This window comes from Bos javanicus, chromosome 3, assembly GCF_032452875.1.
Source record: "Bos javanicus breed banteng chromosome 3, ARS-OSU_banteng_1.0, whole genome shotgun sequence".
NCBI lineage: Eukaryota > Metazoa > Chordata > Mammalia > Artiodactyla > Bovidae > Bos > Bos javanicus.
The window spans coordinates 48,837,784-48,863,439 of NC_083870.1; the positions used below are offsets into that span (position 1 = coordinate 48,837,784).

The 25,656-nt window shown below is 43.5% G+C and overlaps 1 protein-coding gene across 1 annotated transcript in view; it reads left to right on the forward strand.

Annotated features, from left to right (window-relative positions):
* ALG14 (ALG14 UDP-N-acetylglucosaminyltransferase subunit) overlaps positions 1 to 25,388 on the forward strand; it is a 98,117-nt gene extending 72,729 nt beyond the window's left edge. Inside the window, exon 4 of the mRNA XM_061411131.1 lies at positions 24,951 to 25,388. Coding sequence (XP_061267115.1) covers positions 24,951 to 25,181 — 231 coding nt within the window. The 3' untranslated portion in view covers positions 25,182 to 25,388. The remainder of the gene's footprint in view (positions 1 to 24,950) is intronic.
* Positions 25,389 to 25,656: the final 268 nt, after the last annotated feature.

Consider the following 25,656-nt stretch of genomic DNA (forward strand, 5'->3'; position numbering starts at 1 on the left):
GAGGAGGGCATCACGACCCACTCCCTGTATTCTTGCCTGGAGAATCCAATGGACAGAGGAGCCTGGCGGGCTACAGTCCATGGGTCTCAAGGAGTTGGACACAAATGAAGCGACTTAGCATGCACAGTACCTGGTACAAGAGGCTCTCAGTGTTTATTAAAGTAGAGAATATAGTAGAGAGGATGCCCACATGTCCCTCAGGTAGCTGTAGCTCAGCTTTTCTGAAATTGAACAAGAAATCATCTTCCTCTTCTCTAGCCTCGCTCCTCAATCTTTCCTAACCTTCTTCATTCTCAGTCTTTACAGTTATCCAAAAAGCTAGCCACTGCAGATTCATCTCCCTCACTGTGCACATCTGGTGGGTCATAGACCATCACTTCTGCCTGTCCTAACTCAGGGACCCTGTGTTTCCCCTGCTTCAACCTCCCTTATATCTTCTTCTATTATAATACCCTTGTTTTCTGGCCTCCACGATCACCATCCTTCAAATGCTCAGGAACTCGAAGCATTCCATTGGCATGCCAAGCCTTCCATTTTGGAGTAGTGTAGCCCCATTGTTGTTCAGTCTCTCAGTCGTGTCCGACTCTTTGCGACCCCATGGACTGTAGCATGCCAGGCTTCCCTGTCTTTCACCATCTCCCAGAGCTTGCTCAAACTCACATCCATTGAGGCATCAATGATGCCATCCAACCATCTCATCCTCTGTCGTCCCCTTCTCCTCCTGCCTTCAATGTTTCCCAGCATCAGGATCTTTTCCAGTGAGTCAGCTCTTCTCATCAGATGACTAGAGTGTTGGAGCTTCAGCTTCAGCATCGGTCCTTCCAATGAATATTCAGGACTGATTTTCTTTAGGATTGACTGGTTTGATCTTCTAACAGTCCAAGAAACTATCAAGAGTCTTCTCCAGCACCACAGTTTGAAAGCATCAATTCTTCGGCACTCAGCCTCTTTTATTGTCCAGCTCTCACATCCATACATGACTACTGGAAAAAGCATAGCTTTGACTATATAGACTTTTTTCAGCAAAGTAATATTTCTGATTTTTAATACTGCTATCTAGGTTTGTCATAGCTTTTCTTCCAAGGAGCAAGTGTCTTTTAATTTCATGGCTGCAGTCACCATCCACAGTGATTTTGGAGCCCAAGAAAATAGTCTGTCACCATTTCCATTGTTTCCCCATCTATTTGTCATGAAGTGATGGGACCAGATGCCATGATCTTAGTGTAGCTCCTTATGCCTAGAGTAACTGTTACCTTTTTCAACTTGAAAAATTCCTACTCATACATGGAGACTCAGCTGAAATGTCTCCTCCTCTGGTCCCAGATCTCAGATAGAATTACCCACTCTGTGTCTCTGTTGATATCTTTGTTGTGTCATTTCTTGTGTTAAACTTTGTTCATGTGCCTGTCAGACTAAGAGTTCCTTGAGTAGAAGGTAATTGCTCAGGCTTTAGAGTCAAGGGCTAGAGTTTGAATCCTGCATGACTTAGCAGTCCTGTGGTCTTGAACAAAGCCCTTCACCTCCAGAAGCCCCAGTTTTTCTTATCTGTAAAATGGGGATAATATACTGCTTACAAAGTGTTTAGAGCAAAGCTTGAAATGTTAACCATTTTCATTGGCTTTGTATCTGTCCAGCACCTCATAAGAAGCAAAATAGAGGAGGTACTTACCAGCTGTTTTGAATGAAGGAAGCACGGACTGCTGATATTGTCAGATTTGGAGATTTTATTATTTAGTCATGTTCAAACGGATGTTATATTTGGCACTTATAGACAATTTTATCATGCATAAATTTATCCATGGAAAATATTCTTGAAAGAAAAAAGCAATCTGTTTTCAGCTCTGACTTTTTTTAGGTGTATTAAAAAGCATTCATCCTGAAACAGTAATGTAAAAACCCTTGGGCTTGTAAAGTCTATGCCCACTGTGGAAAATTATGTGCCTAGAAACTCCTTTGTTTTGGATTTTGACTTGTAGTTTCCATAACGTGAAATGTGGGGAATGTCACTTTTTTCTTACTTATCTGAATGGTGAAGACTGGCGACCACCTCTAGCATCATTGAGCCAAACCCCATGACTGTCCTGCACTTGTCCCACCTTCAGTACAAAATGTATATTCTTATTCAGCTTATGACTCAACTATTTGCTTTAAAAACCCTTTAAGTGCTGCTTGCAGTGTAAGACCAAATCCTAAATTTTAAAAACTTCCATAGCTAATACTCTGCTAAATGTTTAAAGCCTGACATTTAATCTCCATGAACTGGAGCGCTCTGATTTCACTGTTTGCAGCTAGTAAATGTCACTCTGAACATTGTTGCTTTCACTCACACTTAAGCACTTTCATCTGCCGTGGATGCAGAGTGTCAGAGAAGTCTTTGTGTGCTATTCTAGTGAGGGGAAAAAAAGACGAAACCCAGCCTTTAAACAGACTGAAAAAAACTGCTTGAAAGGCAGCGATGACCCTGTTTTTTTAATATGGTGTTTGTGAACACACAATCCTGAGTTCCACCAGATTCTCTTAAAAACTAACTCTATTAGCTCAGTCAGAACAGGGTCCCCGCTGAGCTCATCCGTGGTTGCCAGCCAAGCAGCTCCCCCTCCTTTGTGACCGGAGTGGGGATTGGTGGGGAGAAGGGGGAGAAGATGCTGGCATTCCTTTCATTTCACTTCTGCCTGCAGGAGGAATCTTGTCATCCTCTGGCTCCCCAAACTATTTTCAACCTGGGTGTTTTATTTCTTAGTTCCTGAAGGCTGCTGGCACACAGGACAGCCCTCACTTCTCATCATCTTGACATGGAATGGAAAATCAGTTTGTGGCTATTTTCATAGCAAGTGATTTACTCCTGTTCTTTTATCTGTCTCCGCTTTATACTCTTTGTTTGAACATGTTTTTATTTCCCGTCTCTGCGGCCTTTTGTTCTTTTTCTGGGATTTTTCTGTTCACTTTTCCTTCCCCTGCTCTCTCCCCATCCCCCACCCGCCATCCCCTGCTAAGTCCCTGGGGCCTTCCTTGTCTCGGTCCCCAGGCCCTTGTCCCACCCCTTTTGTGCACATCCTGCTTCCTGCCTGGTTGCCCTCCTCTCTCCTGCCCAGTCTGTTACAGGCACTGCTGGTGCTGCCTCCACTGCTGTTCTCATCCTTGGGGTCCCTCTTCATGTACCCGTGGGCTCAGTCTGTAATAGCCCATGGTACAGCAGGCAGACAGACTGAACTTGTCCATGGTCACATTATAGACAGATTGTCAGCCAAATTCTTAGGCAGATTTGTTTTTAAGGCCGTTAATGCCTACACTAGCCTTTGTTTCCAGTTTCCTGGCAGCCATGCTAAAGCATGAGCTGAAGCCTAGAAACAGAACACTCTACAAGAAGCACTGAAGGGGAAATTTTAGAAAACTGTGGGCTTTTCTGACAGACATGGATTCAAGTCTCTACTCTGCGGTTTATTAGCCTTGTGGCCTTGGACAAATTCATTCATTTGACAAATGTTTATCAAGTGCCTATTATGTGCCTTCTGCTGCTAAGTCACTTCATTCGTGTCTGACTCTGTGCGACCCCATAGATGGCAGCCCACCAGGCTCCCCCGTCCCTGGGATTCTCCAGGCAAGAACACTGGAGTGGGTTGCCATTTCCTTCTCCAGTGCATGAAAGTGAAAAGTGAAAGTGAAGTCGCTCAGTCATGCCCGACTCTTTGCAACCCCATGGACTGCAGCCTACCAGGCTCCTCCGTCCATGGGATTTTCCAGGCAAGAGTACTGGAGTGGGGTACCATTGCCTTCTCCGATATGCCTTCTAGGCAACCAAATAATTACCTTCTGTCTTCTTCTCTTATGTTCCTAGCCAATTGGGAAATAAGACAGTAGAAATCAAAATATCAGCTTTATCAACTGATGGAAGCCAGATTAGAGGATGTGGCTAACATATGCAGCCACCATGGGTTTACTTCTCTGCTGAATTAGGCATTAGGCCCGCCTCTCTTCTCTACTCAGCACACAAGCCAGGTATAGAGGATAGATGCTGAAGACAGACAGGCTGAGAAGAGAGTGAAGAAATCCAGGGGCATGGTGCATCCTCATCTCCTGACCTCACTCATAGGCAGGCCACTCCTCCCATGGGGAAGGACCTAGTGGGGAGCCTGAGAGGAGATTTCACCCCTCCCTCCTGGGACCTGGAAACTCCCTTCCCTCCAGGGAAACAGGAGGGTTGAGAGCGCGCCCTTAACTCTAAGCTCTGTACCTAACCAGTGATTACCATAACAGGCAAAATAAATATTGCCAGTCTGTTTCGTCACCTATAAAATATGAATCATCATACCCATCTCTTACTGTGGCTGTGGGGACTAAGGTGAAATGAGATGCTGTTTATGAAGAATATGAATACCTGTTAGCGGTCACCCTTTGATCAGGACCAGCTGAAAGCAGAATTAGTCACTCAGTGGCTTGATATATCTTTGTTGTCCTCTTTATCTTCTCTTTTTGAGCCCGTTTGGTCATTTTTCCCCTCCTCACTACTGTTTAAAAAACAAAAAAAGTGGAAATAAAAAGCAGGTATACTGGTCCTAAAGCACAGTAAGCACAAATCATTTCTAATCCTGGTGTACGTGTTACACAACTCATTAATCTGGAAAAAGGAAGCATTAGAGACAATTAAATCTACTTTAGAACTACAAAAACTGGTTGTTCTTGAAGGGTCACCAAAGTACAATTTATGGCTACAAGCAGATATATTACATGGGAAATGTTTGTTTTGATTCCTCACACTTATTGTTATATTAACTTAAATAATATTCATGAGGTTCTTTATTACTGTAGAAAAGAATTCAGCTGAGCCTGGAAACCACAGTGATGAAGGAAAACAGTAAAGATAGTTTTAGGGAATAACTTTTAATTCAGGGTACTTGGACTTTTTTTGAGGGCAGCAGGAAGCCACTGATGACAAAAGCTGAGACGGTCAGGTTTGTACTGTAGGTGAATGCCACGTAGCAGCGCTATGGGAATGAAACAGGGGAGAAGGCAGGCCTGGGAGAACAGGGAGGAGGTGAACCAGGTGAGAGGAAATTGATTTACGCCAAGTAGCAGCACCCAGATTTAAGGGCCTTCAGGAGTAGAATTGGCAGGGTCAGGATGCTGGGGCAGAGGGCCGAGGAGTAAAATGTATCTGGTAAGAGGGCTCTTTTCTGAAGTTAAAACAGGAATTTCCCTGGTGGTCCAGCGGCTAAGACTCCAAGGTTCCAGTGGAGGAAGGGCAGGTTTGATTCCTGGTCCGGAAGCTAGATCCCACGTGCCACGACTCAGACCTCAGTACAACGAAGGTGGCAACTAAGACCTGGCACCGCCAAAGAAATAAATACTAAAGAAACTATCAAATAAAGTTAGAATTATAAGAATTCAAATGGCAGTGCTGCCCTTCCCAAGCAGGATTAGAGAGTTAACATGGGAAACTCAGCCTGAGAGAGACCAAGCCAAAGGACAGATGAACTTGGCCAGCAAGAGGGGCTGGACCAGTTTCCCGAGAGGGAGCAAGATAAAGCAGCAGGGTATGGCGTGACACCGAGATATGCCTTCCACTGATGGGAAAGAGAGAGGAAGAAAAAGAAAGCCAGAGAATTTAAGTCAGTTGGGGGCTTTGGTGCGGGGAGGGGGGGGGCACTATCAAGAATGCTGTGGAGTTGTAGATTGTCCTGCCTCTCGCATAATTATGTCAGCCATTCTCATAGTAGACACATAAAGCCTTATTTCAGTTTTTCCCTCAAAAAAACAGATTTAACAAAAGTTCTTAGGTGGATACTAAGCTAGATATTTTTTTGTTTTGTGAACAGTTTTCTTCTTTGGGCTTTTTTAATTGCATTCTTTTATTGACTGGGATGGAGGGAATTCAGTCCTTGGGACAGGCTCTCTCCTTCTAGTCAGTTTTCATAGGATGTTACAGAACTTTTCAGTTTTGAAACAGATCTAAAAACAGTAAACAAGAAAAGATCAGTGAATACTTTTGCAAGGTGGAAGGGAAAGGAAAGAGGAATGACTCGTTGGCTTTGGAACAATCCCTTTTTATATCCCTGTGTGTGTGCATGCTAAGTCGCTTCATTTGTGTCCAACTCTGTGCGACCCTGTGGACTGTAGCCCACCAGGCTCCTCTATGGGATTCTTCAGGAAAGACTATATACTGGAGTGGGTTGCCATGCCCTCCTCCAGGGGATCTTCCTGACCCAAGGACTGAACCCGAGACTCCTGTGTCTCTGCATTGGCAGTCAGGTTCTTTACCACTAGCGCCTCCTGAGAAGCCTCTTTATGTCCATGCTACTGCTAAATCACTTCAGTCGTGTCCAACTCTATGCGACCCCATAGACAGCAGCCCACCAGGCTCCCCCGTCTGGGATTCTCCAGGCAAGAACACTGGAGTGGGTTGCCATTTCCTTCTCCAATGCATGAAAGTGAAAAGTGAAAGTGAAGTCGCTTAGTCATGTCTGACCCTTAGCAACCCCATGGACTGCAGCCCACCAGGCTCCTCTGTCCATGGGATTTTCCAGGCAAGAGTACTGGAGTAGGGTACTAATTGAACAGAGCACTCTGTTCCCATCACAACAGAGCAGTATTAGGCATATCTGTGGTGAACATACATTTTAGTTTTCTAACTGGTTACACAAAACAATGGAAAACTATTTTCTCTGTTTCAAGATGAAAGGTTTTCCTTCCATTTCATAGTTTTTAAAGACCCAATATTGGAGCAAGGAGTTTTTAACTAATGACATACTATTAAAGGGTTTTGTTCATATTTGTAGAGTCAATGTATAAAGCCATTGTTTTTTCTGAAGTATTTTGATATATTAAACTGAGGAAAACTAGAGACCCAGCAGTGAATCAGTATTTCTGCCAGCTCCCCTAAGACTTTTTTTGGGCACCTGTTTTGTGCAAAGTGCTTGTTGATAAGGGCTGAATACAGTGCCATGTGTCTAGATTGTAGGCTCCCCAATGGCTTACTTGTCTTCCCAAACCCAAGTGCCAAGAAAAACGCCAAGCATCATTATATTTGTTGACAGGGAAGAATAAATTGAGAAAGTATCATTGATATATATACACTAACATGTATAGAATAGATAGCTAGTGGGAAGCTGCTGTATAGCACAGGGAGCCCAGCCTGGTACTCTGTGATGACCTAGAGGGGAGGGATGGGGGAGGGGTGGGAGGGAGGCTCAAGAGGGAGGGGATATATATATGTATAGTTATAACTGATTCATGTCGTTGTACAGCAGAAACCAACACAACATTGAAAGCAATTATCCTCCAATTAAAAAATAAGCTAAAAAACAAAATAAAAACAATACTTGTTGACTGTAAACAAATAGACTGCCAGGTACTTCTCCAAAAGTGTGTTTACTTGGGATCAGCAAAGAATTGCCATTTGAGGATCTGCGACCGTAGTTTTTTGGTTTTTGTGGTTTTTTTGCGACCATAGTTTTAAAAGATGCTTGCTCCTTGGAAGAAAAGCTATGACCAACCTTGATAGCATATTGAAAAGCAGAGACATTACTTTGCCAACAAAGGTCTGTCTAGTCAAAGCTGTGGTTTTTCTAGTAGTCACATATGGATGTGAGAGTTGAATCATAAAGAGAGCTGAGCACCGAAGAATTGATGCTTCAAAACTGTGGTGTTAGAGAAGACTCTTGAGAGTCCCTTGGACTGCAAGGAGATCAAACCAGTCCATCCTAAAGGAAATCAATCCTGAATATTCATTGGAAGGACTCATGCTAAAACTGAAGCTCCAATACTTTGGCCACCTGATGTGAAGAACTGACTTATTGGAAAAGACCCTAATGCTGGGCAAGATTGAAGGCAGGAGGAGAAGGGGACGATAGAGGATAAGATGGTTGGATGATATCACCGACTTGATGGACATGAGTTTGAGCAGGCTCTGGGAGTTGGTGGTGGACAGGGAAGCCTGGCATGCTGCAGTCCATGGGGTCACAAAGAGTCAGACATGACTGAGCGACTGAACTGAACTGAAGTAACCATGGGTGAGCCATGTGCAAATCCCTGCTGCCAGGCCACAAGAAGAGGGAACCTCTCTTAAAGAGGGGGAGAGGAAGCTGGGAGGGTGATAGTGAACAAAGAGTCTGTTGGAGGAATTGAGAGTTCGAAGAATAGTGGCTTTTCATTGGCTGGTTGTGAGCTTTTGCCAGGCAAGAAGAGGAGTCTGTCTTCTCCCTGTTGCTCTGTCTTCATAGGGCGTGAGAACCTTCTGGCCTCCCAACTCAATTTTAACTGAGGTTTCCGTTTATTAACTTTTATACACTTTACATGTGTTAACTCATTCAATCATTACAATAACCATATCCTATTTTTATCCCCATTTTGCAGATAAGAAAACTGAGGCATAAGGGGAGGAAAAATTGGTTTGCCCAAAGTATGAGGGACACTAAGTGGCAGAAACAGGATCCAAACCCGGATAGCTTGAGGCTGCAGCGTCTATGCTCTAGTCACTGTACTCTGCTACCCTTCTGCTCAGGACGAAACTATTGAATTCATGAGTAAATATCCTAATGGAGTCATACGGATGAGACCATCCATTGTGACAGGCTGGTGATAGTTAATTAGAATTACAGCATGGACTTTAAACATGCTTGATTATAATTAACATCAAATTTGAAGTTAGCATCTATCACATGTGTGAGTGCCTGACTTCAGTTCCCCTCCAGCATTCTCATTGCCAACATTTCCCGGACCAAAGGGAGCCTGCTTTTGTTTCCACACCCAGCTCTCTTTCAAAGACTGAAACCGTGGTGGGCCGGGCCGGGGGAGGCTGAATGGGGTGAGACAGCCTGTGGGGGTGGGGAGTCTGAGCAACAATGAACCAGCAGCGTTAAGAGCTGCATGGCGCGTACTCTCCCTGGAAACGCTCTGCCTCAGGCAGAAAGTATGATTTAATCCTGGTGAAGATAATTCCATTTTATACCCTAGAATAGACTGTCCCTGTAACCGAATTTTATTTGCAATCTTGCCCTGGGAAACCCTACCAGTGTACGTTATTTGTCCTATTAGCTAAACTGAACAAAATAGGGCCCACCACCTTTTCCGTTAAAAGGCTCTTAAAAGAGACTGCGAGAACCTGCTGCCCCAACAGAAGATGCCTGGACCATGGCCCAGCGGTGCCCTGGGCAGGGTTTGCAGGAGGGGGAAGACTGCAATTCGGTCAAAAGAGCCACTGTTGATCTTGAAAGAGCATCAGCTACAGATGACACAAGGATTCTGTCCCCACTCCAGCTCTGAGACCCCTCTTTTGGTCACTGTTGTGAAGCAGCCTTAGGCAGAGAGATTAAAAAAATATATAATGGCAGCAAATATACACAAGGAACTTGCTGAGTTCTCAGTGCTTGGCAGACTCTGCCTCACTTAGTCATCGCTGTAACACTATGTGGAAAGCCCGACTTCAGTCCCCATTTTTACAAATGAGGAAACTGAGGTTCAGAGAGCTGAGATAACTAGCCCAGCGTCACAGGGTAGAAAGCGGTAGAGCCAGGATTCACTCTCAGGTGGTCTGGCTTCAGGGTCCACGCTCTCATCACTGCCCTTTTCCTGGACTGTCAATGCCTCAGATACCCCATCTTGTTGACCATAAGACAGAAACTTGTTTCAAAAACTGAGGAGAGAGCACATGTGAATGAGAAAACCTGAAGGTTTGGTCTTCTCTCCATAGTAGCTAAGAATTTCTTCTTAACAAAATTTGACTTTTGGTCAACCAAGATGTTTCAGAGATTATCTACTGAATCAAAACCTGTTGCCCTGCCCTTAAGATGACTGTGGCAAAGGACCGCCCCCCCGCCCTAAGTGCTACTGACAGACTGAGCCCCACCACTGAGGCTTTGCTTGTCCAGCCCACCCCCCACCCCCAAAAGACCCGGCTGTGATGCCAAGAAGCATGAGCAACCTTCCCCACGTCTGCAGAGACACTGCTTGTTGGGATGGGGCCTCTTGGCAGCAAAGGAGACAGAGTGGCAGAGCTTATGTCGCCTTGCCTTCTTCCTCATCAGTGTCCCTTTCCGCCCACCCTCAGGTGCCTTCCTTCTCTTTAGCCTGTCCTTATCCTCACAGTGTTGTCCACTTACCATTTTTAAAGAGTTAGATAATTAAAGAGTTAACTTGTTAACTTCTGGTCTCTAAGATAGGATCCAACCAGGGGTGCTCCCTGTGTAAGGAGCTGATCTCTAAGCCTAGCCAGTGGAGGGAAAGAGGGGCGTCCTGGCAGAGCTCCTCAATTTCTGGCAGTTCTCACTGCTATTAGGAGCCTCAGGCTCACTGAAAAGCTCTTCCAGATGAGTTCAACTGAGCTCCTTGTCCCCAGAGTGGTTTCTGAGCAGGATGAGAGAGAGAGAGTGGCCTTTGATGGCTCACCAGTCCCCGCGTTTCCTCCCCCCGCCACCCCTCCACGCTGTCTTCTCCTTTAGCACACTCAGACCCCTTCGCAGGAAGGCAGATGAGGCAACGCTTATGTAGATTGCCAGCCCCCTTCCTGTAGTGCAGAGCAGAGGTTTCCAAGCACTAATCTGTACCAGAAACACCTGGGAGCATGTTTAAAATGCGTATTCCTGGGCCCCAGACCCAGAGATTCTGATTTGGAAAGAATATGAATTTTTTATTCATTTTAATTCAAATATATCAGGCTTCCATAGTGGCTCAGTTGGTAAAGAATCTGCCTGCAATGCAGGAGATCCAGATTCAGTCCCTGGGTCAGGAAGATTCCCTGGAGAAGGAAATGGCAGCCCACTCCAGTATTTTGCCTGGAGAATCCCATGGACAGAGGAGCCAGGCAGGCTACACTGTCCGTGGGATCCCAGAGTCAGACACAACTGTGCAACTAACTTTCACTTTCACTTTAATTGAAATGTAGTTGATTTACAATATTGTATCTATCTCTGCAGTAGAAAGTCACTCGGTTTCACACACATATACATTCTTTTTTTAAATAGTCTTCTCCATTATGGTTTATTCCAGGAGATTTGGCTGAGAAGTTCATTTGGGTTTTCTGTAAGATACCAAACCTAAATAAATACCAAACCTAAATGAACTTTTTGGTCAACCCAATAGTTCCCTGCGCCCTACAGTAGGACCTTGTTTATCCATTCTAAATGTAATAGTTTGCATCTACTAACCCCACATTCCCAGTCCATCCCTCTCCCTCCCCTAAGGATCTGCATTTTTGACAAGTACCCCTGGGTGAATGTGATGCGGAGGGCTGTGAAATACTAACATGGAGTCGCTTCTCTCCTTGCTGGTTTAAAGGGTCCCTCTCTGAACAGAACTGGGGCAAACCCAGTGCTTCTCTCAGTTTCTACCAATACTCCTGTCTTCTCAGTCTATAATAAGAGAGAGTTGTTAGTACAGCTGAACATTCCTAAACAAGTTTGCTTGTTTAGGAACATTTGCTAAACAAGTTAGCAAAACTCAGCTAAGCTTGAAGGCAAGAAAAACCTCCAAAAGATACTGATTTTGACAAGCAGTGTCATTCTGCTCCTGCAAGTTACCAATGGAGTCAGGGGCACCAATGCTAGGATCTAGATAGATGCGTGGTGGACAAATAGAAATGCCTTTTGAATCTCTGACTGCACGGAATGAAGCACATATTCTCTGGAGAACTCTGAACCTCTGATTCTAGGTGTGGAATCCAAGCTCAGCTCTAGAATACCATGTTCTTTAAGCTGCAATAAGGTACAGCTTCCTAATGCGTCTCACTTTGTTGAATTCTGTCTTCTCGCCTCTGTTTCATTGTCTTTGAGTATTATGTCTGTCTGTCTCTCATACACACAACCAGAAACTCGCAAACAAGTGTTTCTATCTATCCTTTCAGCTTGGAATTAAGGAATTAGATAATCCTCTATAAAAAAAAAACTTGTAAACCTTTTATTACTGTACATACAATCTGTACATAAAGGAAATTATCCAAGGAAAACTGCTGAGTAGTTTTCAGTTCAGCAAGACAGAAATTTTATACATAGGTTCATGTAAAAGAAATTAGGGAAGGATCATGAATAAAATATCACTTATCTGCCTGAGAGAGGCCTTGACAGAAGTCAGGAATTATATAATTGCTTTGAATTCAAGCCAGTCCTTCCTGTTTAAAAAGGATACTCCCTTTTCTTTTGAAAATGTTAACCATTTCCACCACTACCCCCCAATTTTATCTGCTGAAAAGCTTTTGCAATCCATCGTAGCCCAATGGTATATTATAGTCTGTCACTAATTTCTCAATTAAAGCTATAAAATATGAACATCTATTGGCAGAATTTTGCCTCAGTCCAGCTCCCTGTGTTGTTTGTGCCCTGGTGTCTGCCTTGCTTTCAGCCCACTTCCAACTAATGCTGGACCTGATGAGGGACAAGAGAGTCCCAGGCTTGTCTTCTAAAGCTGGTTTGAGTCTCAGCTGTCTGATCTTTCATAGGTCACTTAATTGCTCTGCATTTCAGCCAGGTTAAAGTGGGATAATTATGCAGAATGCCACACTTAGGCTCTGCACCTGGCAAGTAGTAGCATCCCTGTGAGTATCGAGATCTTTCCCTTCCCTTCTCAAGCTAGAGGGCAAGGACTGAACCTAAGTGACTCCCGAGACTGCACCCAGCACTAGCAATCGGTGCTTCTGAGTATATGGTGTGAGGAAAACAAGAGGAAAAACTACTGGATTACTAGGACTTAAAGGCCTCCATGTAAACATTTCAGAGTGTTGAAAATACAATGAAAACAAAAAAAGACCAAGAAGTCAGGAAATCGTCACCTTGACCATTTGGCCCAGAGAACAGGAAAACTAAAAGATTCAGTTTCCTCAACTGAAAGTAGAATCAGCCAGAAAGCTTTGGAAAACAATGTTTGGCTAGCCTGACAGTGATCTTTAACGATGATGCAAAGAAGGCACAGCTTAACCATTCAGATTAAAAAAAATAATAATAAGTACTGATTTTATCTATGTATTTATTTATTTAAAAGAATTATTTGTTTTTGTCTTTGCTGGGTCTTTGCTACAGCGTGCAGGCTTGCCCTAGTTGTGGCGAGCAGGGGCTATTCTCTCGTTGTGGAGCCTGCACTCTTTTTTTTTTTTTTTTAGGTTTTTGTTTTTTTTATTTTTTTTTTTTTTTAATTTAATTTAATTTTTAAACTTTACATAATTGTATTAGTTTTGCCAAATATCAAAATGAATCCGCCACAGGTATACATGTGTTCCCCATCCTGAACCCTCCTCCCTCCTCCCTCCCCATACCATCCCTCTGGGTCATCCCAGTGCACTAGCCCCAAGCATCCAGTATCGTGCATCGAACCTGGACTGGCAACTCGTTTCTTACATGATATTTTACATGTTTCAACTCTTAAGTGCTGGGCTTTAGTCATTGAAGCGGGTGGGCTCAGTAGTTGTGGCTTAGTTACCACATGCCACAATGAAGGCATGGGGGACCTTCACAGACCAGGGATTGAACCCGTGTCCCCTGCACTAGCAGACGGATTCTTAACCACTGGACCACCAGGGAAGCCCCTTTGTATTTATTTTTATAAATACATCAGGGCAAGGCAATGAAATGCCTCTCCAGTGTGGGCACTGACAACCTCCGGACTCTTTTTTGGCCATGCTGCACAGCATGCGGGATCTTAGTTCCCCCGATCAGGGATGGAACTTGTGCCCTCTGCAGTGTAAGCTTAGAGTCTTAACCTCTAGACCACCAGGGAAGTCCCCCTTGAGCTCTTTTGCCTACTCTGTACTTACAGTCAGAGGAGCCATAAACATTCATGGAGTGGCCAAATTATGTGGAGCCTTGGGTGGGTAAGATCTTACCGACATGCATTGAAACTGCTGGTGAACATCCTGCAGTTGTGAGGGGACACTGGTGTCTACTGTCTGTGCATCTCTCACATGCTTAACTTCCACCTCTGTATCTCAACCCAAACCCAACAAATCAGGATGGTTGCGGAATGTTGGGAAGTCTGGTTTCCCACACAAGGACAAAACAGCTTAACCTGGGGACTTCCCTGGCGGTCCAGTGATTGGGACAATGTGCTGCTAATGCACCCCAACATTCTCTACCTTACCATCTCTAACTCCCAAGAAGGAGAATACATTAGCAAGGACCCTCAGGACAGTCTCATCATGCCCTGTATATGTCTCCATTTACTTTATTCACCACAAGAGGTGGAAGCCCCTGAAAGAGTCACCTGGACCTGTCATCTCTGTTAAATTATAATCAGCCTCAAGCCCACAACCCTCCCCAACCTCCCAAACTGTTTTTATTGGCCCCGATTTATGGTCCGTCCATGAAGTCTACATCCTCTCTCCTCCATCTTGCTCTAGATGGTTTACCTAAAATACTGTGCCACTTCATTACTTACTAGCCCCCAAGTCACCTCCTCTCAGGTCTCCTTTGACCTCCACGTGTCTCTGTCCCCTTCTGCTTTATATTATATAAATGTGTACCTCGTGTTTTCTGTCTTCCCATTGGAATGTAAACTTTATGAGAGAAGGGGCTTTTGTTTACTAGTAAACAACAATATCTGTAATACCCAGAACAGTACCTGGCATATTATCCTTACTCAATAACTATTTCTTGAACAAATGAATCTGTGAGTGAAGGAACTGAGATATAGAATGAATAAGCATTCTGTCCCTATTCACATTGCTGCTAAGCAGACAACTCAAACCTGTGTGATTGCAAAGCCTTGGTCCATAAGCACCTTGAGGCTTCTTGATGGATTATGTGAATGCAGCATGAGCAAGAATACTCTGGTTGACTGGGAGTAATCAACATTGGGGTGTCAGTATTAGGAACTTATCAGTTGAGCAAGATACTACAGGACCAACATTTACATTATATGATTATGTGATTTTCAGATCACCAAAATATTTTTGGTATATATTTGGTCTTCGTGCACTGTTCCTGACTCACAGCTCCTAAAACCCTTGGAATTTCCTAAGTGATGACAGTGATAAAGGTGCCTTGTTAAGTTAATGAGATGACTTTTGGAAGGCACTCAAGAATGGGGGCTGCTTGCCAGTGGAGCCAGCTGTGTGATTAAAGGGTCAGAACTTCAATCCCACTCCCACCCTACCCCCAGCCTCTACCTCTGGCAGGGGAGAGAGGATGGAGGATGGATCAGTCACCAATGGCCAGTAGTTTAATCAATTGTGACTATGTAATGAAGCCAGCGTAAAAACTCAAGAGATCAGAGTTGGGAGAGTTTCCAGGTTGGTTAACACGTACAGACTTAGGGAGAATGGCATGAAAAGTCCACACCTTTGCCCCATACCTTACCCTGTGTGTCTCTTTTTCTGGCTATTGGTTTGTGACCTTTAATATCCTTCATAATAAATCAATAAACTAGTGAGTAAACTGGTTTTTCTGATTTCTGGAACCATTCTAGCATGTGACTCGACCTCAAGGAGTGGGTCATGGGAACCTCTGATTTATAGCCAGTTGGTCAGTAATGTGAGTAACAATCTGAGTTTGTGACAGGCATCTGAAGGGGAGGGTGGTCTTGGGGACTGAGCCATTAACCTGTGGAATGTGATTCTATATCAGAGTAGATAGTGTTAGAATTAAGTTAAACAGTAGGACAACCCGTTGGTGTCCATAGCATTGTTTGTTGTGGGGAAGCCTATACATAGACACACACACATTGGAATTGGGTCCAGGAACCTAATTTACACTGGGAACAGTTTTCTTGAGCTGTTATCAAACAAAATGGAAGTAACTGATATTTGAGGAACTAACAAATTCATTGTCTTTATACCATAAGCCATTAGCCTAGATAAAAATGATTTATAACTTAACCTTTTTGGAAATGATTTAAAAGATGAAAGCGATGCCTGGGTAAAGAGGAGTAGGGCAGGGCCTGAGTGGACTGTGACATGTTCAAGCAGGGAAGCAGCTGATGCCCGTGTACAAACATCGAATGGAAGAAGTGATATATTCGGAAAAATAGACCTCAAAATGCCATGTACACAATGATGACAACTCTGAAAATGCTGTGTGTTAGCAATAGAATTGTAAGAGGCCTTGTAGTTCATGAATAGTGATTCTTTTGGGTTTTTGCATGTGGCTTTCTTTGGTTATTTCATGTGGGTCTTGATGTTTAGATGTTCCTATTGAACTGTTACTACTCAGATGATTAAATATACATAAAAAAGAAGAAATGCAGTGTACCACAGTGTGAGCCAAGCAGACACGTCATCCCATCTGCTCTGCGTCCAGTTCCTCTTGGCCGTCCACCTCCAGTGAGCACCAACACTCAGCACTGCCTTTGCTCAGGCTGTACTCCCGCCCCCGTCCTTCCGGTCCTCTGACGATATCCTCTACGTGTTACAGACCACCTGCCCTCTGACTGCATTTTCTCCCTTACCCTCTTGATTACTCTCAGATGCTTCTCTCTCCAGTTTTCTGAGGCTTTTATTCCACTGCTCCTGCCCTCCTCTGCTCCTGAGATGAGGACTTGAGAGTGTCCTTTCCCTATGCCAGAGCACTCACCCTGACCTTTTCCACCTCTGCATCCTCACCCATGTCTCACTCTGCCTCTTCCTGTGCACGCGGGCCAGCGCTCGGAGCCCTGCCCGCGGAAATCCTGCGACTGTTCTGACGTGAACTGTTCCTTCTCTCACTCTGAGTTTGCTGCTCTCAAACCTTTGTCTTTTTCCAGACCGATCAGGTTCTTTGTTAACGAACCATAAAAATCCTCTCTGGCTGGCTGAAACAGAAAAAGAATTCAGTGAAAGACTGTTGAGAGCGCTGAGAGTTACTGGGAAAGCTAATGAAGGAGGATTAGTAAGCATGGAGGGACAAGCGGGGGAGCCGAGCAGCTAGAACCTCAGGGCTGCTTTGGAGGGGCAGTGCCACCACCACCGCTGGACAGTGAACGGTGTAGCTGGCCCCCGGTCCTGGATGCCAGATTCTGCCAGTGGTTCCTCTGCCACCAGAACAGATTCTCCTTGGCCTTGCCTCTCTGCACCACTAGATCCTGGTTGGACCTAGGCAGAAACATCGGGTCAAGTCACAGCCCATCCACTGGCTGCAGAGGGGACGCAGACAGGGTATCTCACTGGTGCCGTGAGAGCTGGGCTCGGCCTGCTGCCCCAACTCTTACAGTGGGAAATCACTGTTTCCAGACAAGAACAAAAAAGCGAAATAAAAGGCCACATGGCCCATCCCCAATTCAGGACAGTTGTTTTATTAAACTTTCTACAACTTCCTTATTAAGTCCTTGAAGCTGTTTCTTCTAACCTCTCACTCAGCAAGAACTCTGGAACATAGTTTAATGCAAAATGAAAGCCTTAGGGGTCACAGATTTATATACAAAATGTTCATAACAGCATGATTTAGAATAGCAAAAAGAAAAAAAATGAGTCAGCTTGAATTTTCAACAATAAAGGAATAGTTGGATGAATTATGATATATCCATAGGATTAAATATATGCAGTAATTAAAAATCATGAATTTTAAAAACTTTTTACAACACACAAAAATATAACTGAAAAGAACTTTATAATATGTATATGTAAGCTCTCAGAATTATATATGTGCATACATGAACATATTTTATAGTGAAATATAAATGTGTATATAATACACCAAAATGTTGACAGATTGATGAGATTAGAAGGATTATTTTTTACTTTATGCTTTTCTGCACTTTTCACATTGAGCTGGGAAGTTATAAATATTGAAAAGAAAATCTGGTGATGGTAGACTTCCTGCGCCACCATTTTTAACCTTTGCCATGTTCTCAGTACAATTTTTCCCAAACCAATCTTACACTAAATAGTCTAAATTCTTACTCTTTTCTCCCGATCTTCATGTTCATGTACAGCTCCTTCATTCCGTTCTGTAAGCCATTCCCCAGCCCCACTTCACATGTGAGCTCCCCCTCTCTCCTGCTCACTTTCCCCTCCCTGCCTTTTAGCTCAGTGATTCACTGACATAACCATCTCTAGGGTTTCCATTACTCTTCTTTTAGCCAAATCTGAAGATCTTGTCTCTGTCGGTTTAGCCAGGTTGCCTTGTGGTTTTCTTATTCAGGTTAATTCTTACGCACCCTACCTGTAAGGCTTCATAGGAAGCCTCACGTCTGAGCTCTTCCTGTGTCTCCTGACTCGTCCCAGGCCTCAGCGTTTACTCCCTCCCTCATCTGCACAGTGGAACCAATATCCTATACATGTAAGTGTTGGTTTTGACAGGACCTGTGACCTCCAAAGACTACCTGCTGAGCCAGCTCAGCTTTGACAATAGGTTTGAATTCCCCCCAGCTTTATCCGTGGCCCTGGAAGCTCAGTAAAACCTTGCCTGCAGCTGTGTTCCTGCAGTTCTTTAGCTCTCTCCAGCTTCCACCTCCACCAGCAAGACGTTGTGCAAGAGGGTAGTTTTCAGGCCATGGTCTCAGAGATGGAATCTGCTTTTCTGTCCAGTCTTTTCAGATTACAGCCATAATTGGGCTCTCTGTGGGGCATCTCCAGTGGCTCAGATGGTACAGAGTCTGCTTGCAATGAGAGAGACCCAGGTTCGATCCCTTGGTCAGGAAGATCCTCTGGAGAAGGATATGGCAACCCAATCCAGTGTTCTTGCCTGGAAAATCCTATGGACAGAGAAGCCTAACCAGCTACAGTCCACTGGGTCACAAAGAGTCAGACACGACTAACTTTTACACACATCTAGCTTTCAGGTGACTCAGATGATAAAGAATCCACCTGCCAATGAAGGAGACCCAGGTTCCATCCCTGGATCGATAAGATCCCCTGGAGAAGGAAATGGCTCCCCACTCCAGTATTCTTGCCTGGAAAACCCCATGGGCAGAGGAGCCTGGTGGGCTACAGTCCATGGGGTCACAAAGAGTCGGACGTGACTGAGTGATTAACACTTTAACTTTCAATTCATTTGGCTTTCAAGCTCACCTTCATATCCTTGGATCACCCTCATTGACCTTCAAACCAACCTAGGACCCCAAAGGTCTTGGCCCATATTCTGTGTATGGGGTTCGTACTAGGCTAGGAGTAAAATTCAGACTACCCTAGTTAAATATATGTTGGCACGCCTGTGCTGGTGTCATATCTCAACCAACAGGCCTTGACCTGTGGTGACCCAAATCTATGGAACAACAGTCCTTTTGTAACTGCTCTTAATCCTTGATCTGGATCATCTACCCTCACGACTTCATGTTTATATTAGCCCTCACCTCTTTCTGTTTTATGGACCCATAACTTACATTATCCTTAGTATATCTATATCTTGGGTTTCCTGCTTTCAGAGACATTTATTTATTGATTTGTTAATTCATCCAGCAGGCCCATATGAGCACCTACCGGTTGGCGCTGTAAGCAATCAGAGGCTAGGCAATAAGTTAGACAAAATAAAGGACTGTGTCAGTTGGGATGCTTTTTATTGCTAGTGACAGACGTCCTGATCCAAACTGGCTTAAGCAAAAATGGAATGTATTCCCTCGCACGCCTGACAAACCTAGGACTAGATATGATTTCCTTCAGGCACAGCTGGCTTCATGGACCTTAAATGCTGCCTTTGGGACCTGGCCTGTCTTCATCCCTCAGCTCTGCTCCATTGTGCTGTGTGATGGCTTCATTCTCAGCTCTCCAGGTGGTGGCAAGAGTGATGTTAACAGTGCCAGGCCCACATTCTCCTAGGCGCCAGTACAGCAGAGAAGGTACTGCTCTCTTAGTAGCCCCAACACATGTCCTGCTGTGTCTTGTGGTTCTCACTGGATTGGATGCTCTTCCCTGAACAAATGATTTTTGCCAGGGAAAGTTAGGGCTCTCACTGGTGGCTCAGATGGTAAAGCATCTGCCCACAGTGCGGGAGACCTGGGTTGGAAAGATCCCCTGGAGAAGGAAATGGCTACCCACTCCAGCACTCTTGCCTGGAAAATCCCATGGACGGAGGAGCCTGATAGGCTACAGTCCATGGGGTTGCAAAGAGTCAGACACAACTGAGCGACTTCACTTTCACTTTTCACTTTGGTCAGACTAAAGTCATATGGCCTCTCCTTGTAGTTGAGTGTGAACTCAACTCTGTTCAAGCACTTAAGTTGAGAGCAAGGGGTACAGTGGTTCCCCTGAGGAAAAGGCAATGGATGTGAGATGGTTAAAAAAAAAAAAAAGAATTTTAAAGCTGTCAGTCACAGCCTTTATGCTCATGATGAATGTGTGTGATAGAGCTACAAACAAGGTCGAGTCTGGCAACAGGAGCCTTTGACTTCATATATGACAGGCAAATGATTTCCAGCTTCCTTGTCCCTCAATATGTCTTTTTATTCCTTCCTTCAGCAGAATTTAATGAGTGCCTGTTTTGTCATACATGCACAGCATAGGTTATACTAGAGGTTGACCCTGCTCATAAGCAGTGTACAAGATAGTGAGGTAGAAAGATAGTAATGACCCTGCACCCATACTGAGAATTTGTATTTTAGGAAAGAGAAAAATAAGAAAGAGTATTTCTGAGTTTTTTTTTTTTAATTAAAAAGACAACTTCAACCATTATATTGTTTAAAATCTTCTTTCCCCAGGCTGTCTCAGTAAATTCTGTTTTGTTTAGTGCTTGAAATAAGTCTTTCTGATATGCTTTGTTGAATAACAGAAACTCCATAATCCACAATTTTTCAATATTTACCTAGGCTTCTGTAAGGGCTTCCCTGGTAGCTCAGTAGTGAAGACTCCACCTGCAATGCAGGAGACACAGGTTCGATCCCTGGGTCCAGAAGATCCCCTGGAGAAGAAAATGGCAATCCACTCCCACATTCTTGCCTAGAAAATCCCATGAACTCCCAGAGGAGCCTGGCAGGCTACAGTCCATGGGGTCCCAAAAGAGTCAGGCACGACTTCACAACTAAACAACAGTAGTAAGGCTTCTGTAAAACTCAGATTTAAAACCTGTATGTAATTAAAAGCTTTCCTTCATTTAAGTTTTAAGGGTTTTTTTTTAGTATTTGGTTTAGGGTTTTGTGATTTTATTGTTCCTAGGCTTTTTGCAGTAAGGTACCTCAAAATCAAGATACAACAGAGGCAAACAAACAAAATACCTTTAATTTCCACTTTTACCTTAACAGTCTCTGCTTGTGGTCCATGGCAGGTTATTAAAGCATCTCCCACCAGTGCCCCTATCTCCAGACATTTCTATCAATATATTCACAGCTTGTGTATATATATAATATATATATACATATGTGTGTGTGTGTGTGTATATATATATTCGCAGCCAACCAGATACTGAATGGAACACGTGTGGATATGTACTTTTAAACATCTGTTAATTTTTGGCTGTGCTGGGTCTGCTTTGCTTGCAGGCTGTCTCCAGCTGCAGTGAGTGGGGCTGCTCTCCGGTTGTGCACTGGCCTTGCACTGCGGTGGCTTCTCTCGTTGGGAAGCCTGGGCTCCAGGCGCACAGGCTTCAGTAGTTGCAGCAGGTGGGCTCAGTAGTTGCGGCTCTCAGGCTCCAGACCACAGACTCAGTAGTTGTGGCACACAGGCTTAGTTGCTCTGTGGCATGTGGGATCTTCTCAGATCAGGGATCACTTCCATGTCTCCTGCACTGGCAGGCGAATTCTTCACCACTGAGTCACAAGGGAAGCCCTGTACTCTTTTTTTTTTTTTTTAAGGCAGCAAACATGAAAATACTTTTGTGACATTCAAGATCCAACATGCAACCCTTTTTATTATTTTTTTAGCTTCAGGTTTTACTTTGTTCTGTGTTATGGGAGACAAAAATGAGAAAAAGCAACACAAATAATCCAAGGATTAGGGAATACATTAACAGCGGTTCTCAACTGGAGAGTTGGCAATGCCCAGAGACATTCTTGACCGTCTTGGCTACTGGAATCTTGTGGGTAGAGGCCAGGGATGCTGCTCCACATCCTACAATGCACAGGACTGGCCCCCGCAAGCAAAAATAATCCAGTCCAAAATGTCAATAGTGCCACTATTGAGAAACCTTGCATTAATAGGATTTTTAGAATTCTAAACCCTGAAAGGATTCAGAACAGTCTTGTAACTTAGGCTTCAGACAAAACCAGAAACAAATGAGACTCAGAGAATTCTAGAATCCTGGAACTAATGGGAAAGGTCATCTAGTCCAGTCTTTCTACTTCCCACATACAGTTAGGAGTCACATAGAGGAAAGGAGGCTGGAAACAAAGGTGGAGACTGGAAACAAAGGTGGAAACTCCACCTTTGCAATGCATGGTCTGGCAACTGGTCCATCTCAGTTTTCATATTCTGTGAAAAGGGAACGAAAAACTCAAATGATTGCTGTGAGGATTAACTTAACACAGGAGGGAGGGGACATATGCACACTTATGACTGCTTCACATTGTTGTATGGCAGAGACCAACACACATTGTCCTCTAGTTAAAAATTTTAAAAAATACATCTGAGATATAAAGAAAAGAATACATGTGAGGTGTTTAGCACAGTACCTGACCACAGTGGGTTGTTAATAAATAGTGGTAGTGAGAGCCGAGGTGGTAATTAAGATTACCGTTGTTACCAGAAAAACAAACAACACAATCAAAAAGTGGGCAGAAGACCTAAACAGACATTTCTCCAAAGAAGACATACAGATGGCTAATAAACACATGAAAAAATGTTCAGCGTTGCTCATTATTAGAGAAATGCACATCAAAACTATAATGAGGTATGACCTCACACTGGTCAGAATGGCTATCATCAAAAAATCTATGAACAATAAATGGTGGAGAGGTTGTGGGGAAAAGGGAACCCTCTTGCCCTGTTGGTAGGAATGTAAATTGATGCAACCACTATGATGAACAGTCTGGAGATTCCTTAAAAAACTAGGTGTAAAAATATTGTATGACCCAAAATCCCACTATTGGGCATATTCCCTGAGAAAACTATAACTGAAAAAGACACATGTACCCCAATGTTTATTGCAGCACTATTTACAATAGCTCAGACATGGAAGCAACCTAGATGTCCATTGACAGATGAATGGATAAAGCATTGTGGGATGTATATACAATGAAATATCACTCAGTCATGAAAAGGAATGAATGTGAGTGAGTTCTAATGATGTGACTGAACCTAGAGCCTATTATACAGAGTGAAGTATGTTAGAGAATAACAAATATCATATATTAATGCGTGTGTATGGAACTCCCTGTCCCATTTTCTTTTGTTCATGCTCCCTTGAGGGTCCATGAAGAAAGGTTATAGGGGCAACTCATTGAGGATTAAAGAGCACTAGCCTGGAGGGCAGCTTAGTAGCTGGGACTTCAGGAGAAAGTCTCAACAAAAATTCTTCATAGGAGACAGGCAGGGGGTTTAACTTGTAGGTAAGAGCTAAGGAAAACTAAAGAGGATTGGTTCCCACCTGAAAACAGGTTACTCTGTCTGACCCCAGAGCTCTGTAAATGGTGTTCTAGGTGGTCCTACCTCAGCGAAAGGTGGGACTTAGGTCACATGCCCTTTACCAAACCCTTACATTCTCCCGTGTGTCTCACAGCTGTGACACATGTCTGTCAGAGAGGGTCCCCGCAATGCTCAGATGATTATTTCAGCTCTAAAGTTCTCTGAGGCTTCCCAGGTGGCTCGGTGGTAAAGATCCACCTGCCAATCCCTGGCTCAGGAAGATCCCCTGAAGGAAGAAATGGCAACCCACTCCAGTATTCTTGCCTGAAAAATCCCAAGAACAGAGGAGTCTTGCCTGAAAAATCCCAAGAACAGAGGAGTCTAGCAGGCTACAGTCCATGGGGTTGCAAATGTCTAATAATAAGTTTTGCGGACCTTGTGCTGAAGTGCTCGTGTGACATCATAGGCTATGCCTAGTAAGTGTATGTTGACACACAGATCTTCTGTTGTATGATTTTTGGAGTAAAAAATGTTTAATTAGGTTTTACTAGTTCAGTCAACATGAACATATGATTAACATGTGCAAAATGTTTTAAAAATAATAATAAATGATCTTGGTGGCTCAGTGGTAAAGAATCTGCCTGCCGATGCAGGAAACACAGGAGGTTTGATTCCCCGGGTTGGGAAGATCACCTGGCGAAGGAAATGGCAGACCACTGCAGTATTCTTGCCTGGAAAATCCTATGAATAGAGAAGCCTGGTGGGCTACAGTCCATGGGGTCACAAAGAGTCGGACACAACTTAGCATCTAAGCAACAAACAATGAACTTACCAACAGTTCTGTGTAATAGGTTTCCTCTCATTTTCTTAAAAAACCTATAAAAATTCTTTGCAGTTACTCTATGAGTTAAATTCAGCAACTAAATTATTTTTAACCAGTGGCTTTCTATAAAAAAAAAAAAAAAAGATTAGCGAATTCAAAGCATTAAAAGGCTCTGGATTACAAGTGTGGATTGAATTCTCTTGAGGGAAAACCTCATTCATTTGGTAGCCTTCTCTCAAATATCCCCCTTTTTGGGTTTTTTTTTTTTTTTTTGGATTGAAATACAGTGATTCCACCTCCAACAAAAATGTTCTACATAATTTGGTCATTTAAAGATGTTTTCTCCTATATCTTTCATGTCAGTCCTCCAACTATCATAAAGATTGCTTTAAAAAAAATCAACACAAACAAGTCAGCACATTAGAAAACAGTGAATCACAGCTGGTTTCCATATATTTAACGTTCAAGATCCACAAAGCAGTCAGAAGAGCAACACACACGCATCCCGTGGGTGCTGGCCGAACACCGGGCACTGTGTACATGCGTCCCTTAGCACAAAGCCGGCCACCCAGGTGCAGAGAAGTGCAGTCATTTTCCCCAGGGCACGCAGATGATAAGCAGGGGAGCCAACAGCACCGCCCCACTTGGCTCCCAAGCACATGCGTTTGCTGCAGACTGGATCTTAACAGGGAATCACTCAAGACTTGGAATTAAAAAAAAAGTCTCTAAGATTAGAATGTTTTTATTTTAAATGCCTCACTTAGAGTAGTATCCTGTGTTTTTATTTGACCTTGAACTTTTTTTTCCCAGGTGTTGTGTAACGGACCAGGAACATGTGTTCCTATCTGTGTATCTGCCCTTCTCCTTGGAATACTGGGAATAAAGAAAGTGATCATTGTCTACGTTGAGAGCATCTGCCGAGTGGAACATTTATCCCTGTCCGGAAAGATTCTGTTTCACCTCTCCGATTACTTCATTGTTCAGTGGCCAACTCTTAAGGAGAAGTATCCCAAATCTGTGTACCTCGGGCGAATTGTTTGACCTACGACAACTTACTTCTTTAGAATTTTGCTAGCCACAGTGTTTACTGTAAATGGGGAACAAAAAAACTACATGTTTTTTATTAAAAAGCTTTTGAAAATCCTGAGAATTATTGGTGGTCAAGAGTAAAGAAATGTGTCAGTAACCCAGTGAGGAACCTGAGGTTCCTCTTATAAAACAAACATTAATAAAACTATTAAGTATGTATGTCTCTGTGCTCCAAATTTCCTTTCTATGTAAAAGTATTTATCGCTGCCTGCAAATTATCTCCTGACTTGTTTTACTTAATATTTTTTCTAGGGCTAAATATAGAATTTGTATGATTAGCCACATTTCCTGTTCTATAGGTTTTTTGTTTGGTTTTTTGTTTTGTTTTTTTTTTACAGTATTCTGCATTATATAAAGAAAAATATTTCTTAGTTTTTGTTCAGACACAACAGGCTTTATTTCCTGTATGGAAACAGAGAGGTCCCTG